The 18,530-nt window shown below is 42.9% G+C and overlaps 1 protein-coding gene across 2 annotated transcripts in view; it reads left to right on the top strand.

The window, feature by feature from the left end:
• The window catches only part of VEGFC (vascular endothelial growth factor C), a 101,202-nt gene that overhangs the window by 67,620 nt on the left and 15,052 nt on the right, over positions 1 to 18,530 (top strand). For both annotated transcript variants that reach the window (XM_066383519.1, XM_066383520.1), the window contains exon 4: positions 14,780 to 14,931. In XM_066383519.1, coding sequence (XP_066239616.1) covers positions 14,780 to 14,931 — 152 coding nt within the window. The remainder of the gene's footprint in view (positions 1 to 14,779; positions 14,932 to 18,530) is intronic.

Raw genomic sequence — 18,530 nt, 5'->3', positions numbered from 1 at the left:
AAAGGTATTGATATACTAGTTATATTTTCCAAATAGCAAAGGTTCATATTTCTTTTTAAAATGGAATGACATGGGATAGACTCAAAGATAAATTTTGAAAAATTATTTCATCAAATGAAACAAAATGTATCTGTTAAGAGCTCATTAGTTATTTTATAAAGGCCTTGTTAGATTTAATTGATAGATAAAATTTCACTTTCAAAGGGCTCATATTTTGAATATGTAGAGTAGAATAATAACCATTGTAGTATTGGAGTTTTTTGTTTTGTTTGCTCATTTCTTAAAATTTTTGTACTTTTATTGTTAATTTATCTCCTTGGTTGAAATCAGTTGCCAATTGAAAATATCCAAAGTTATTTTTTATTTCTCATTTCTCCCATAAATTTTCTTTTTCCTTGTTAAGTTATTACAGGGAAAATATTTTTAAATGATTTTTTTGAAAAATGTCTCAAGCTCTATAGCAGGGGTCCCCAAACTTTTTAAACAGGGGGCCAGTTCACTGTCCCTCAGACCATTGGAGGGCCGGACTATAAAAAAAACTATGAACAAATCCCTATGCACACTGCACATATCTTATTTTAAAGTAAAAAAACAAAACGGGAACAAATACAATATTTAAAATAAAGAACAAGTAAATTTAAGTCAACATACTGATCAATATTTCAATGGGAACTATGCTCCTCTCACTGACCACCAATGAAAGAGGTACCCTTCCAGAAGTGCGGCGGGGGCCGGATAAATGGCCTCTCAGGGGGCCACATGTGGCCCGCGGGCCGTAGTTTGGGGACCCCTGCTCTATAGCATACAATGTATTTAATATGCCTCTCATAGTTAAATTAAATATTTAAAAATGTATCTTCGTTAGGTCCCGAGGCCCATGTGTTTTGTATACTAGTTTCTCAGACAGGCGTTTTTCTCTCCAACACCAAACCGTCACCACTATACAGAGCACCCGGGTGTTCTAGTTTCACCTCTCTCGTTACATGACTTCATTTCTAGTCAGAAACATAGGGCTGTCTTGACGTCTTTCTCATCACAAATCCAGTCTGTCACCAAGTCACATGTTAATTACGCCCCTCAAGTGGCTTCGCTCCCCATGTCTACCGACCTCGCCATAGTCTGAAGGCCTCTGATGCTCTTTCAACTAATGAAATAGCATCCTCTCACTCTTCCTGCTGCCGTTTTCCCCTTCTTAGTGTGAAATTAGAAAAAAAATAAACAAGCACACACATGCTTGATGGTAATGTTCTCCAGCACACAGGCCTCTCAGCGATTTCCCATTGTTCCGTAGGACCAACATCTCACCACAGCCTGCAGTGTCCACTGTGCTTTCCTCTGCAGCATCAGCTGACTGGTCTACCCCTGCACCTCTTCTTCTGTGCTTCCAATGCTCTAGGCTTCTTTCAATTCCTGGGAACCACCTCCGCCCAGGGCCTTTGCACGTACTGGCCTTCCAGCCCCCTCCTTACTAATGGACCAGTTCTCAGTTCTCTACTCAAATATCACATGGCACGAAATCCTCCTTGCAGGAGGATATTCTGACCTCTGTGAGATAAGAGGTCAGATATAGACCCAGTATTTCTTTTAAATGTTTTATAGTTTCCCATGCTTTCCTTTGATACATATACTATAGCTTATCATCCTCTAGTTTATAGTCACATAGTCATCCCTAGTTGATTAATGTTTATCTCCTCCAAAAAGGCAAAAACAGACTTGTTTGTTCCCTAGTTACCTGAGTGCCTACCACGGAATAGTGCACAATCCTTTTAGAACCACATAAAAATGGTGGATCCTTCCGTGGGAAAAAAAAAAAAAAAAGAAAAGAAAATATAAACACATCCACAGCATTCCCCCTCAACAGATTCAAGAGGTCAGTTCCCTGGCCCATAATCATTATCTGTTGAGCCAGATTTTCATACTATTGCCTTGAAGATGAATAACAATAAAATAGTTGATTAACACCACTGTGTGATATTTAAATAAACTGATCTTTTTGCCGAACAGAAGTGTATGCTCTAAATTCTAGCTCAACCTTTTACAAATCGCTGTTCCTTTAACCTGTAGAGAAAATTCTCCCCCCCCCCATTCCCCCATTCGTAGTTCATAGGGGCAAAAGTCAACATTCTATCCTCCTCTCCATTCACGAAATACGCCGTTTTACGTGTATGCCAAATACAGAGATAAAAGGAGTGCCTCGGGCAGAACATCAGCTTGTTGTTAGAAAACAGAAGAAACACATATACCCTTTGGTTAAGCCAGGGGTCTCAAACTTGCGGCCCGCCGAACAATTTTGTGCGGCCCGCAGACTAATCCACGAAGTTCAAAATATTTTGGATAAAATTAAGTAAGCCTAGGGGCCTACTTGTATTTTTCATTTCTCTAGCATCCTAGCTAGATATTAGCTTAGTTAACAGCAGTTGTAATGCGAACTACAGTTTCTGGTCGTTTTGTGACACTTAGTAAACTGCATGTACAATTAATTGTGCTTGTTGTACTGATTTTTTTTTGTTTTCAACTGCAGTGAGAAAAGTGTTGTGTAACAGTTGCCTTTTGTAGACCTAGTGCGGCCTGCTGAACGGCTGTGATCTTGCTCTGCGGCCCACATGCTGAGTTGAGTTTGAGACCCCTGGGTTAAGCATTAGTGTCAACTCAACCATTTTTCTGGGACCACTTTATATTTATTCCCCACGCTGGTCTAATTAGGCCCTATGTTTGCCTAATTGGTATCAGGGAGAAAGTCTGTGTTCAAGGGACGGCACACAGACGGCTCTGCCAGGCCGGGGGTCTCGGCAGGGTGCAGGCTCTGGAAGTCAGAAGGGCGCTTGGTGCCGAGTGTAAGGCAGGAGCAGGTGGAGTGGTGTGGCCCAGGCACATGAACATCAGATGTGTGTTCTGTGAGAAAACCGCTAACTTTCCGTCATCGGGAATGAGTTCTCACTCTCTTTCATCTTTCTCCGCAGGGGTTCAGGGCATTTAGGATTCCTGTTACAGTAGATGGATCATTTGATCATTTCTCCCTGTTTCCTCTCAGTCATCAGCTCACATGAAGAGTCAGGATTTTCCTGAAAAGTGTTTGAAGAAGTCTGTCTTGTATTTGTCGTTGGTTTATCTTGTTGTTGGTTTTTTTTTTTTTTTCAGGTTTGTTTTGGTCTTTTATTTCAAATAATTATTGCCGCTGTGGTTTTATTTTATTTTATTTATTTATTTATTTATTTATTTTTCATTTTTCTGAAGCTGGAAACAGGGAGAGACAGTCAGACAGACTCCCGCATGCGCCGGACCGGGATCCACCCAGCACGCCCACCATGGGGCGACGCTCTGCCCACCAGGGGGCGATGCTCTGCCCATCCTGGGCGTTGCCATGTTGCGACCAGAGCCACTCTAGCGCCTGGGGCAGAGGCCACAGAGCCATCCCCAGCGCCCGGGCCATCTTTGCTCCAGTGGAGCCTTGGCTGCGGGAGGGGAAGAGAGAGACAGAGAGGAAAGCGCGGCGGAGGGGTGGAGAAGCAAATGGGTGCTTCTCCTGTGTGCCCTGGCCGGGAATCGAACCCGGGTCCTCCGCACGCTAGGCTGACGCTCTACCACTGAGCCAACCGGCTAGGGCCTGCCGCTGTGGTTTTAAATGTATATCATTATAACAAGCTGTTTTGTTTTCAGTTTAGCATGTCCCTCTTTTCAAGATTTGCAGATTTGGGGGATTAAAAATTCCAGGTTAACTGAAAACAAGTTGCCGAGTCCTCCTCAGGGTTCTGTCCCAAGGCACCGTCTTTTCTGCCTCCACACACACTCCTGAGGTTTCCTCATCTGTGCTTCTGCTCTTCTCCGTGACTGCTCGCCAGTCTTCCTCCCCGGTAACACTTCTCTCCCTGGTTTCCATACTGCCTGCTCAACCTGTGACCTTGCTGTCCCTCCGATGGGTCAGAGTCAGTCTGTGTCACTCCGGGGTTATGACCCATGGATTCCACCCCACCTCACTTCATCTCACAAATAAACAAGCAGGTTAATAAATCTTCTATTTCCAGTGCTCTCTGTCTCAGTAAAATGACACCATCCATCTAGCTGGTCAATCCAAGTTATTCTTCCTTTCACTAACAGTCTAATCAAATGTTCCCGTTAAATCTACCATCTGACATCTCTAGAATCCATCCAGTGCCGTTATCGTACTGATCCCACTCTGGCTCGAGGCCATACCCATCAATCACCTGGACCTGCCCAATAACTAGTCCCAAATCTCCATTCTTACTTCCCTCTAAGCCATTTGATGTTTTTTTTTTCCTAAATGATAAGTCAAATACTGCTCAGAACTCTTCAGGAACATGGCCTTCTTGGGACTGAGCCAGCGTTCAGCTGGTGTATGGCAAAGATGCTCTTTTCTGATTGGTTGCTCAGGTTAGCGTCAGTTCTGATTGGTTGCTCAGGTTAGCGTCAGTTCTGATTGGTTGGTACTAACATTTTAAGCTGTTGAATATTTTGAATGGCACTCTTCTGTAGGTTAAGTCCTCTAACATGGCTCACAGGGTCCTCTATGATCTGGCTGCCATGTAAACTTGCAATCTCAATTGTCACTGCTTTTTCTCTCAAATACTGCTTTCCACCAGCACCTAGATTCTTTGATTTCTTAAATGATGTCAATATCTCGTACTTCCAATTCATTACAACACCCTGTCCTGTGTTTGAAACATCTGCCTCACACCATCCCCATGTCTCCACTTCCCTAGCTAATTGCTACTCCTTCTTAGGTCTGGACATAAGTGGCACTTCTGTGTTTGAGATAGCACTCTTTTCACCCATATTTTAGCAACATTACCTTATCTGTCTCTTGGATGGTTCTCTTCCCTAGGCTCTACACTCCATGAAAGCAAATCTTGGGTTTGGTTATTACTCTGGGGCCCCTGCAGTAGCTGACACACAATAAACACTCGGCACTCAATAGAATGAATTCTTCAATAGACAGGAACAGATTCGGAGTCAAAGTTAGAGTCTCAAATATGTTGCTTTTGCAGAATCTGAGGGTGATATTCAGGTGGGGACATCAGAAGAAAACTGGACTTACAATTCTAAAATTCTGCAGCAGTGATTGGATCATCATCTGCAGATTTGGAAGGAGACCTCATATTGATCCACGTTGTTGGAGGCCCTGGTGTGGCTGTTACCCCTTAGAGCAGTGGTCCCCAACCCCTGGGCCTCGGACCAGTACCGGTCCATGGGCCATTTGGTACCAGTCTGCAGAGAAAGAATAAATAATTTACATTATTTCTGTTTTATTTATATTTAAGTCTGAACGATGTTTTATTTTTAAAAAATGACCAGATTCCCTCTGTTACATCCGTCTAAGACTCACTCTTGATGCTTGTCTCGGTCACGTGATACATCATTTATCCATCCCACCCTAAAGGCCGGTCCGTGAAAATATTTTCTGACATTAAACGGTCTGTGGCCCAAAAAAGGTTGGGGACCACTGCCTTAGAGAACCCCGTGGGGCAGGAGAGAAGAGGGAGAGCCGGTATTCAGTCAGTGATAGACCCACCCTTTTCTCCCTTTGATTTTTGTCATTCCAGGCTTTTCTCTCACCAGCAGAATGCACTCAGATTTGTTATTACAATTAGAAGGGTCATTTTCTTTTGAATTTAATTGAGCAAGTGTGGTGGAGGACCCACAATGTGAGGCTTCATCCCCGGCTCTGCCATGGGCACACGGGGGTGGGTGGACGCAGTACTAATGGAGCCTGCAGGTTAGCAGGGGAAATCTACATTCAGCAGGCAGGGAGAGGTGGTCCCCGCGGTAGGGAAGAGAAGTGCAAAGGTTTGTGGAAATGTGTGTCAGGGAGCTTTATAAACCCAGGGAGAGCAAGGCATGAGACCCTGAGGGCCACGCGGCCGTTCAGGTTCCACGCGTTGACTAATGTTGCAGCTTGTAAAAGCTTGCCCCCAACACCTCTGCCAGGGTTTATGATATTTTTACTGTAGTAGAAATGGGAGCGTGCCATGGTTTCTTTCCAACATGAAAGGAAGTTTCTCACTGCTCTATTTCCTGAAGGGGGGGAAAAAAGGGAGACTTTTTTGTTCTGTTAAAGGAGTTGGAGACACGTTATGAAGCAACAAAGTCACCAATTGAAATCATATAAATTGTCAGGACAGTGTACCTGAAGTCAGGCAAAGCCCACGTGTTCTATAGAAACTTCACAGAGATTCTTTTATGGGGCTCGACAAAGGGCGTGTTACCAGAACACGGGACGGAGCCTGGTTGGTTGCAAAGTAAAACCATCTGCAGGAAGCATTCCAGTGACCTAACCGATAGCCAAGGCTGGCGACCTCCCCGCTCCGATCCCCGGGCCTTGGACAATTCATGTTGATCGGATGGGTATTTTTTCTTTTTTTTTTACCTCTTTCGTAAACATATCCTTTCATGAGAAGTTGTATATTTAAGAGATATAACCAAAAAGTAGAAAGTGAATTTCAGGGAACATCAATTATGTGGTGTCCAAAGTAGCAGCAGGAAAAAGTCACCTGCGTTTGAGCCAAACATTTAGACTGAAAACCTACTTAAATGTGAGTATTTACCGTACGGTAGATTTCCTAAAGATGGGAGTGGAGAAGAATTTCTAAATCCATGGGGTTTCCTGGGCAATTGGAACCTTTTTTGCTGTGTTCATTAGTGTCGATTAAGGGAGGCAGCTCCGCCCGGGAGCTCGGTCTCAAGCTCATTCTGAAATACTTGAACCATATCAGCTAAAATGCTGTGTGGCCCATCTTAAAAAAAAAGAAAAGAACAAAAAACCTATTCTCTTTGATAATTATGTTATAAAGAAATAATAAAAGCATATATGTTAACAAAAGAGTTCCAGATTATATTCGACTGAAACTAGAAGTTTCATAAAGTTTTCTTTTACAGCAAAAATTTTTAGATGAAGGAAAATGCGCAGCTAGGGGCTTGAAAGGCAGAGGTGCCGTCTGGCGCTGCAGACAGAGAGCGCTCTGCCGGTAACGGGGCGGGACCCCGGGGCAGTCTGCAGAATTAATTTATTGCGTTCATATGCATTCAACAAGTGGAATGTGATGTGTTTTGAATTTTTAACTAATAGTTGGTATGCACAGTTATTGAAAATCAGGTTTTATCCAGATGTGGACAGAGAACTCAACACCAATAGATACAGTTACATCCAAAGTTTCTTTAGGAAAAACATTTATCTTAATAAAAAAACTAAACTGCATCTATTCAAAGTACCTCCCCCCCCTTTTTTTTTTTTCAACTCCGATCATGTCCACACATTTTACTGAGTATTTCTAAACCTCCTGGGTGGGGTTTTTGTTATACTGGTAGCACTGTTCATACATTCTATGGATAACAATATGTTAAAATGAGTGCAGAGCCAGATGTTAGACTGCTAGGATCTGCTGTCCCGTGTTCCTCCCAGACCCAACGTAGGTCCCGTCGTCCCCAGAGAGTTGGCTACGCAGTTGGTTTGCTCAGTTGAAATGCTAACAGTAAACCCTCTATTTTTTAGCTTTCCCATGTTTAAGAGTTATTTCTTTAAATATTGTATCTATCATGTTTCTATCTGACATTACATTTATTAATCTTAGTCTCCACGGCTACAGACTGTTCCCAAAAGTCATTTGTTCAAGGCGGGAATATTTAAATTCAATGGTGTAGTGAGACATTAGTCTCTGAAGAGAAACCGGTTCTATGTTGGGGTGGAGACCTGCTGTACAGGACGGCCTTTCTTGGTTTCCTATTCATTCCTTTGCACACAAACTTTCCTTCAGACTTGATTTAATCCAGGATATTCTCAGTGGGGAAGTTCTACACCTTTTTGAATAGCCGGCAAGATAGGCAGAAATAGGAATTGTTGCTTTACAACTGTTGCTATGCTGGGTAAACAACCTATTGTTTCAGAAAGTGGCTTTATTTGAGGTTCATTCTTTTTGGGGAGAATTGACTATTAAATAATCTTATTTTAAAAGTCCAGTTGATAACAACTGGGAACTTTTCACTTGGAAATAGTTGTCACTTCCTTTTTCTCATTACAGTTTTATGGAATACACAATTGGATTACTTTTTTTTTTTTTCCAATTTCTAGTCTAGTTTAAATGCCCCCTTTATATAATAAGTTCTTCTGATCTTCTTTAAAATGAGAAACTCTTTAAATAGGCTTACACTGATAGACAAACATCAGTCTCCATAATGAACTTTATTATTACTGAAACCCTAAATTAGTTAATATAGTATTGCTCAAAAACATTTCACTTTATAGCCTAAAACTATTTTTAGGAAAATCATCATATTCAAAATGTGAAATTATCGTTGTCGTCATCTTCGGTGGGTATTGGTTAAATACACATATATACATAGACTAACTATTGCTAAACATCATACGTAAATTTTGCGTCCTATGAGCCTGAGTCTAAAATAGAAGATACCATTGTGCGCTCACTCATTAGAGCACAAACTAGTCTGACAGTAGGGTAAGGATTCTTTTTTTATTAAAATGTAAAGAATCCATTACCACCACAAACACTGATGTGTTTGGATAGACCATGACTCTGGAGAGAGAAAATTACAGTCACTGTGTTGATTCAGATCTTCACCTGATGGCAAGCCCAGATTTCCAGGAGGGAGTTAAACTGCAGGTTCTCGCTTACTAACAGCATCTCTGGGAGTCAGACTGCAGGTTCTCGCTTACTAACAGCATCTCTGGGAGTTAGACTGCAGGTTCTCACTTACTAACAGCATCTCTGGGAGTTAGACTGCAGATTCTCACTTACTAACAGCATCTCTGGGAGTCAGACTGCAGGTTCTCGCTTACTAACAGCATCTCTGGGAGTTAGACTGCAGGTTCTCGCTTACTAACAGCATCTCTGGGAGTTAGACTGCAGGTTCTCGCTTACTAACAGCATCTCTGGGAGTTAGACTGCAGGTTCTCGCTTACTAACAGCATCTCTGGGAGTCAGACTGCAGGTTCTCGCTTACTAACAGCATCTCTGGGAGTCAGACTGCAGGTTCTCGCTTACTAACAGCATCTCTGGGAGTTAGACTGCAGGTTCTCGCTTACTAACAGCATCTCTGGGAGTTAGACTGCAGGTTCTCACTTACTAACAGCATCTCTGGGAGTTAGACTGCAGATTCTCACTTACTAACAGCATCTCTGGGAGTCAAACTGCAGGTTCTCACTTACTAACAGCATCTCTGGGAGTTAGACTGCAGGTTCTCGCTTACTAACAGCATCTCTGGGAGTTAGACTGCAGGTTCTCGCTTACTAACAGCATCTCTGGGAGTTAGACTGCAGGTTCTCGCTTACTAACAGCATCTCTGGGAGTTAAACTGCAGGTTCTCGCTTACTAACAGCATCTCTGGGAGTCAGACTGCAGATTCTCACTTACTAACAGCATCTCTGGGAGTCAAACTGCAGGTTCTCACTTACTAACAGCATCTCTGGGAGTTAGACTGCAGGTTCTCGCTTACTAACAGCATCTCTGGGAGTTAAACTGCAGGTTCTCGCTTACTAACAGCATCTCTGGGAGTTAGACTGCAGATTCTCACTTACTAACAGCATCTCTGGGAGTCAAACTGCAGGTTCTCACTTACTAACAGCATCTCTGGGAGTCAGACTGCAGGTTCTCGCTTACTAACAGCATCTCTGGGAGTCAGACTGCAGGTTCTCGCTTACTAACAGCATCTCTGGGAGTCAAACTGCAGGTTCTCGCTTACTAACAGCATCTCTGGGAGTTAGACTGCAGGTTCTCGCTTACTAACAGCATCTCTGGGAGTCAGACTGCAGGTTCTCGCTTACTAACAGCATCTCTGGGAGTTAGACTGCAGGTTCTCGCTTACTAACAGCATCTCTGGGAGTCAAACTGCAGGTTCTCACTTACTAACAGCATCTCTGGGAGTTAGACTGCAGGTTCTCGCTTACTAACAGCATCTCTGGGAGTCAGACTGCAGGTTCTCGCTTACTAACAGCATCTCTGGGAGTCAGACTGCAGGTTCTCGCTTACTAACAGCATCTCTGGGAGTTAGACTGCAGGTTCTCGCTTACTAACAGCATCTCTGGGAGTCAGACTGCAGGTTCTCGCTTACTAACAGCAGGTTCTCGCTTACTAACAGCATCTCTGGGAGTTAGACTGCAGGTTCTCGCTTACTAACAGCATCTCTGGGAGTTAGACTGCAGGTTCTCGCTTACTAACAGCATCTCTGGGAGTTAGACTGCAGGTTCTCGCTTACTAACAGCATCTCTGGGAGTCAAACTGCAGGTTCTCGCTTAGGGAGTTAAACTGCAGGTTCTCGCTTACTAACAGCATCTCTGGGAGTCAGACTGCAGGTTCTCGCTTACTAACAGCATCTCTGGGAGTCAGACTGCAGGTTCTTGCTTACTAACAGCATCTCTGGGAGTTAGACTGCAGGTTCTCGCTTACTAACAGCATCTCTCGGAGTCAAACTGCAGGTTCTTGCTTACTAACAGCATCTCTGGGAGTTAGACTGCAGGTTCTCGCTTACTAACAGCATCTCTGGGAGTTAGACTGCAGGTTCTCGCTTACTAACAGCATCTCTGGGAGTCAGACTGCAGGTTCTCGCTTACTAACAGCATCTCTGGGAGTTAGACTGTAGGTTCTCGCTTACTAACAGCATCTCTGGGAGTTAGACTGCAGGTTCTCGCTTACTAACAGCATCACTGGTATACCACTTGATATTTTGAAAGTTCTAACATAGTATCAAAATCTCTATATAAAGTTCTTTCTAGTTCACTCCCGTAGTTGGTTTTGCTTACCTGTGAGTTGCAGAGAGGCAAGACTCATGGCTGGCTGGCTGGTGTCTGGACAGTCTAGTGGGACACCTGGCACTTGGCATCTTATAAGTCGTCAATAAACTGTTGTTGAAAACTAAACAGGGAACGGTTTTAAACAGAAATTTAAAACTTTGTAATTTTTCGGCCATAGATTCAACTCAACCGTAAAGAAAAACGGAGTAGAGCAAGGGGAATCCCAACAGCTGACTATGACATCACCACCGTCATCATCCCAGTTTTCTGATGACATGGAGGCTGAAGGAAGTGGGGTTGTTTTTCTGAGCACACACTTGCATGTTCAGGACTCTCGTTAACGTCTCTCTGTGTCTGATCTGACGTCCTTGGTTGTTCTTATATCTCTCGTGGAGAAGGGAAGTCGCCCACTACTTTTAAAGTATATTGTTTTATTTTAGGAGGGGGACATGTAAGTTTAGGTTGTGATTCTCATGATTACTACTTTTAGTTCAGAAATGTTTGCATCTCGATGCACATAGTATCTGATTAGGAGGAAAGACACGTGGATATTCTCAGCAGCACGAAGATTAAACAGAGCCATATAAAACTCGCCGTGTAGAAGCAGAAACAGAATCTACTGTGCTTGTTATAAAATTAGTAGAAATGTTCTTTAATCACTTTAAGTGACAAAAGTAACGCCAGTCGATAGATGCTCTGAAGAACAGTGCGGCAAGATGCTGAGAGGTGGAAGAGGCCCCTCCTCTGCACAGGAGCCCGCGGAGGCACGGGGACCCTAATGCACACAGCACATGCTCAGATTTGTCTGAAATTAGTAGTGTAATACAACTCAATTATTAAGAAATTTTCTAGTTTTATTAATGGTCACAGACAGCCTTGTCTGGACCCTTACCCTTGTTTCCACACTGTCACGGTCACGTAGGGAGTTAAACCATCTGAAAGTCTCAGGTCAAAATTTTGAGAAGTATTTCAAGAAAAATGTTTTTTTTTTTTTATTTTTTTTTTATTTTAAGTCTTGGACCTATTTATTCCTTTTGCTCAAATTCACTGAATCCACCTGGCCAGTTGCCTACTTAGACTCAAACAAGAGAAATGAAACATCGATAATTAATGTATTTTATTTATTTACTGCGCTAAGCTGTCAGTTGGTTTTTCTCCCTAGCTGTACTGTAGTGTGAAGGCATATGATTTCTATAAGTTACAGAAATAAAGCTCTTCTCCAGACAGTGATTTTTTTAACGCGTCTTTACCTGTCCCTCGGTGCTTGTCTGGCAGTTTCTGCCAGCACAGAGGTCTTCCACCGTTTGAAAGTAGAGAGACAGGCTTCTTTTTCCCAGGAAGATGCTTTCTTACGGGTCGTCTAACTGATTGATCTTCATCTCACTAGAACGTTCTTCTCAACCCCAGTTTCTGAATGCACACTTGGCACTTGGTACTTGTGGGCGGGTCCTCCTGACTGTGGACATGATCCATCCAGAATGGCAGGCGTCACCTGTGGTCACTGCCAATGCTGGGAAGCCCGCGGGGGTGGGTGGGGTCTGGAATGGAGATGTCACTGAGAACAGGAGGGTGAGGGGTGGGAAAGCATCCTTCACTCCCCCAGAGAAGCCCTTCTGTCACAGAGTGCCTGATCCTCCACTCTCAGGCTCTGCTCTGCCCTTTGTCACTTGAAACAGTGACAGACCCTGCCAGAATCACGTGCATTCTGTAAACGCAAGTGTCCCTGTGGCCAGAGCCATCTGACGGGGCCTCTCTTGTCACCCCTGCCCTGCCACAGCCCTTAGAGCCACTGCTGGTGCCCAGCAGTCTCCACTCCATCCTCACGCACGTGACTTCCCTGAGACGTTGGACCTGTGACCTCACATGCCTTTTAGAAACTCTCCACTCAGTCTGTGCCTTCCTTCAGCTTAACAATACCCCTGCCTGCTTGTCTACCTGTACACATCTTCCCAGACACATTTAACAGTTCATCTGCCTGTTTCACCTCTTACATGTTCCTATCCTCAGGTTTTTATTATTAGACTAATTTATGATCTCACCAAATATTCTTATCAGTGTCCGAGACTTCGATTACAGTGTTAATATGGATGATTTTTACACTCTGGGCACAAATACCTACCTGCCTACTAGACATAAAATCTGGACTTTTGTGAGCTGGCCTGTACATCTTTCTGCTGTTTTCACCATGGCAGAGCTTAAATAAGTAGTTTATAAAATATGCAAGATACTAGAAATGGTTTTATTTTCTAAGCCACTTGATGTGTGTTTGGTAACAGTGATTATTAATGTATGGTCCACAGATGTCATAAGAAGCACAAAAATGAGCATTTATAGCCACGGCAGAATTTGCTTTTCTTAAAATAGTTATACATAGTACAAAACGTTTCTGCCAATGTGACATTTCATCTAATAAAAGGTTTCATCCAAACTGCATACATAAATGCCTTTTAGAGAAGAAACTGGTCCAAATCGTAATGCTGGGATGCGTTGAGATCATATGTTGAAATTATCTATGTGGACTGGACGACATTCTGGAGACTATTTAGAATCCTGAGACTATATGCAAATACTTTGGAAAACCCACATCTACAGAGCAGTCAATACATACATCACATTCCTATGGGTTAGCATATGTAATTTATATAACAGTTCTCAGGAAGTAATAGATCAAATATTATCTTCAGTTTACCGGTGTTTTAAAGAAATGTTCAGCTTTGAGAAGCTAAAGGACTTTTCCAAGTTCACACACCTTATGAATGGAGTTGCTAATAAAAGTGTCCTGACCGGGTGGGACCTTGTGCCCCTTCCTCCCAAGGCACTTATGCTAAGAAATAAATATACCTGAAATTTGAAATGACTAATGGAATTTCAAATGAAGAAAATATCTATTTTCTAATGTAGGTATTTCTGTATTTCATTCTTCAAAACTCATTTTGATAAATCTCTCTGTGGTATGGACAAAATGGCGGCTAATTCTGTTCCCTAAATGGTTTGAGTGACCTTGAACTGTCAGTAGGAAATTACAGCAAGGCGCCAAGTCACAAGGCTCTAGGGTGTGTCAGCTTTTTCACGCAGTTCAGGTTGACCTCAAAGTACCCAACCGCACGTGGCCCAACAGCCATGAAGTCGCCACAGGCTTGACCTTATCACGCCGGGAGGTGTCCCCTGTTACCGTTGTGACTAATGATGGTTTAGATTTTGAGAGCCTTAGGAATGTAAGTCCACTTAGTTTTCCTTAATGACTAATTTATTTGTACACTTAATTTAAAATTTCAATTTAAACACTTTAAAGCATTTTTTTTTGGTAGAAGATAGAGAACTCAAGTTCTCTACAAACAAGGCATTGAGAATGAGATTTAAAATTTTGAGACTCTAACCCACAATCACGTAAAGTGTCCTACCTTACTTTAAGCTTGTTCTTTTCCTGATACCTTTGTTGAAACAACACAAAGTTTTATCTATTAGATAATGAATGTGTTTTTTTTTTCCTTTGGAACATAGTAAATTTATAAGAGATCTCAGATACATGTAAAGCTACCTTGGAGTTGAAATTTAATTTGGAATGAAAACCAATTTTACATCTATGTGTTTCATGCCTTTATATTCAGTTTATAGACGATATAAGACTTAACCAGATGTTTCCAGGTGGCCAATAGCTTTGATCTGGCATCACCAAGAATTTAGATCCATGCCACTTTCTTACCCCCTAGAATAATCTAGGTCGTTGACACAATTCTTTCTCCTTGAACACATTAGTCCGTTCCATCTCTGCCCTATAATCCTTAGTTGATTATCTATTGCATTTCTACTATGCTTTATCACAGTGACATGAAACAAGCGGAGGGGCTGTTGATTAATCTGATAAAGGACATTGATTAGAAGAAAAAAAAACAGCTTTAGTGTTGACGCAGCGCTCTTAATCATGACGAGTTCATCTCACTCTTTTTTGGACTCCAGCGTGTACCAGAACGTGCTGTGTAGCATCAATATAATCTTTGTCTTCTTTTTGTCCCTTCTTTGTAGTTGTTTGAAATTACAGTGCCTCTCTCTCAAGACCCCAAACCGGTCACAGTCAGTTTTGCCAATCACACCTCCTGCCGGTGTATGTCCAAACTGGATGTTTACAGACAAGTTCACTCAATCATCAGACGCTCCCTGCCCGCGACAGCGCCACAGTGAGTATGAATCGGATTTGTTTTCTCTGCGCCCTCTGCTGACACGAACCCATGTGCGCGTACGGTAACCGCGGTTGGTGGGAAGAAGTCTTTGTGAAATTTGGCATCGTAGACTTTGCACTGAGCACAGAAGGAGACAAACTGAATAGCGCGCCAGGAAAAATAAAAAATAAACTGAAACAGGGAGGCCCACTTGGTGGACACGTGGTTCACAGAATGAAAGAAGTATCGCTACAGAGTCACACTGAGCCCGCCAATACCCACCCTCTCGGTAATCTGGAGACGAGGCTCGTGAAATCAGGTGTGCCCACTCCTACGTGACGTCAAAGCTGAAACGGTTTAGCTTTACTGAGATTTTGAAACAATATATATATATATTATATATATAACAATATATATATAATATATATATATTGTAATATATATAATATATATAACTATATATAACTATATATATAATATATATAAATTATTTTACATCTCTTAGCATCCTTTTGCGTTTCTTCAACCTCAACTATTTCTTCCTCTATATCTATTCATATTTTTATTTCAATGAGGATTGAATATGGATTAATTACTTGAAAGAATTTTCTCTTTTACTTCAAAATAACCTTCAAAGTCACATGTGTTACTCAGATTGCCTTCCCACCCTACTTTTTGGTTTGGTAAATGGTAGCATGTGCTTCATCGGATCAGAGAGAAGGACCCCGATAGAGTGCCATGTGCTGACTCAGCCAGTCGCCTGTGAGAGGCCGCTGTGCAAGGCCGTCTGGGCCCCAGCGACACGCTCACCATCCGCCCCCAAACGAGGGGTGGGCTCCTTGCTCTTTGGGGTTCCAGTGCTCTACGGAAAGGGCGTATGAATAAAACCACCTAAGGCCAGCGTGTGTAACGGAAGTATCCACAAACTGATGGGGAAACGTACAGAGGACAAATTATTCTGAACCTTGCACTGTAGGTGACTGGGCCATAAATGTGAGGTGCAGAAGGTCCATTCTCCCACAGAAGCTCTCTGTGCTCTGTCACTCAGTGAGGCCGGTAGGAGGTTTGTTCTTTCCCGGGGCGTTAGGGAAGACTCCAGGATACCCTAACTGCAGAGGCAGAGATCTGTCCTCCTTGACCTGGGGAAGAAGAGCTCTTCCTGGCATCTGTGAATAGATTCATGACGATGCAACTGGGCACGACGCCTCCTGAAGCTGTTGTGTGTGCGATTTCACCCACGCGGCTCTGAGAGGTCTGGTCCCGCCCCCCCCACCCCACCCCCGTCTCCCTCGGCAACTGGTCCACTCCCACACTTTCGCCGTTATCTCTGTGCTGCTGGCTTCCAGAATACCTGACCATCTTCTTGACCTTTAACAGTTTACTTAAAGCCAAATTTTCCCTTGCTGTTTATGATGGTATTAGCTATCATAGGAACGCCATCAAGGATTTATTAAATTCCCTTAGTTCATATTATTCATCACAAAGTTCTCCCACGCTCTCTGAGACCTGGAACTCACACAGCACACAGTTGTCATGGGTTATTCTTCTCCTTATAGCTCGCCCAAACACACGATCGATTATTTGGGGGGGGGGGGGGAGAGATCTGATCCAACCTCGGCTCTTTCCATCGCTGCTATCTTCATCTGCTTCATTCTGCATGTCTTTTTGATTTAACGCCACTGTTTCCATACTAGTTTTCTCCTACCAAGTATTTCTCCATCTCCTGGACAAGGTCACGAGTCAGCGTTCCAAGGCATCATGACATTGATCTGAGCAGAAGCTGGCAGCGCCTGGCAGCTTCTCGGAGCCCCAGCACAGACTCCGCCCACCCTGTGCTGGCAGGCGCCCTTTCTTCTGTTGTTTCCCATTTAATGCACACCTCCCTGCCCCCCCCCCCCCCCCCCCCCCCGCGTCACACAGTCCAGTTCCCGCAGGTCACGCTCACTTCCTGCTCTGCCCCCTGTTCCCACACGGGCCCTGGTCCTTTCTTTCCTGCTTTTCCAAAGCCCGACCCAACGCCTCAGAGTTCAGGTAAAGGTCTTTCTCTTTCGTTTGTCTTGTCCAAATACCTCGGCCACCTTCGCTTCTTGGACACACCTCGCGATTACTGCACCTTGTCCTTAACACGGATCTCCAGGGGCCTGTAAACGTGGCCTGGGAAAGTGGGCGGGGAGAGGATCCCAGGTAGGCTTGTGTCCTCCGTGATGTCCAGACAACAACTCGGAAATACAACTGAGCTGTTAGCAAACTCTCAGCCCTTTCTCTACATCGTCTCGTTTCACCATCACAAAAGTCAGTTATGAAGTTGGTGGTAGTACAAGCCTTATTTTAGAGATGAAGCAGATTGGGGGGCTCCACCCTCTACGGTGCTACACTGATCAACGAGCGCTTGTTGAACGAAACACAACTGACTTATCTTCCCGTGTTCCCTAGCGTCTGCACATTGTACCCATGTTTTCCTCATGCCTCCGTCACTGTCCTGTCCACACAAGAAGAGACAAAAAGAGGAAAAAGACCCTGAGTCTCAGAAAATGCCAGATTGCAGCTTGAGTTCAGGTCCACTCCCACTGAACTTTAAAAAGATTGGGTATCTCCTGTCCCTGAATGTTCGTCTGCTTCTTTATAAAGTGTCAGGACGCAAAGAGAAGTGTGTGACGTACTGAGGTGCTTGGATGGTGCTTAGCGCACTGTCCGGTGTCTAAGAGACTGTCACTGGAGGGCAGGTGTACTATTATCGTTAAGGTTCATGTCGGATTCATCTCCTTGTCTCCGTATCTTTCAGCACGGCATTTTTAAACCACTAGCTGCAATAGGAAATGTACTTGACATATCAAGCCAGGGCGTCCATAACGGTGCGTGTGATGTGTATCTAGTTTTAAAGTGGAGGACTATAAAACTTTACATGCAGTTATGCAGTCATACAGAACACTATGAAAGTAAAACGAAGTATTACTTTAAAATATTTTCTTTATTGCTGTGCTGTTCCACCTTGTTTTCATTACTGAACCCCGAAGGGTTCTTGTATAGCCATTGTTCCCGACCCCCTCTCCCACGAAATTTTAACACTGCAGATATATTTATATTTCTTTATGCGCCTTCTGTCTATTTGGCTTTATGCATAAAAAGGGAAATAGAAAGTTTACCTTTTTATTAAATATAGGATTAAAATAACAAAATAAAAGTTTTATAGTTAAAAGTTACATTTAAAAAAGTAAGAGCTGTGAACTGAACAAAATTTTATGGCCATCTGTTGAGAAACATTTACGCTAATTTATATACTTCTATAATTGGTAGTATATTAAATTACATATGGGAAGTAGCAATTTATATATATAACAATACAAATATGATGTTTAAAAGCATGTCAATCATTTTCCAGCAAAAGTAAAATAATTAAAAAATAATATTTTTAAAATTGTTTTGAGAACTTAACTTCTAAAGACCTTTGCTTTAAGTGAGAAACGATGTGCAGCCTATAGAGCTACTAGATATTCTTTTAGATAGTGTCCAAGTTGTTTCTTCTCAGCATTTGACACACAAATAGCTTGAATAAATATGTAGAATTAAACAATAAAATAAATATAAACTATTTCTATTTAACTCTCCAAACCCCAGCC

This window comes from Saccopteryx leptura, chromosome 4, assembly GCF_036850995.1.
Source record: "Saccopteryx leptura isolate mSacLep1 chromosome 4, mSacLep1_pri_phased_curated, whole genome shotgun sequence".
Classification (NCBI taxonomy): Eukaryota; Metazoa; Chordata; class Mammalia; order Chiroptera; family Emballonuridae; genus Saccopteryx; species Saccopteryx leptura.
This window is presented reverse-complemented; position numbering and strand designations above follow the sequence as displayed.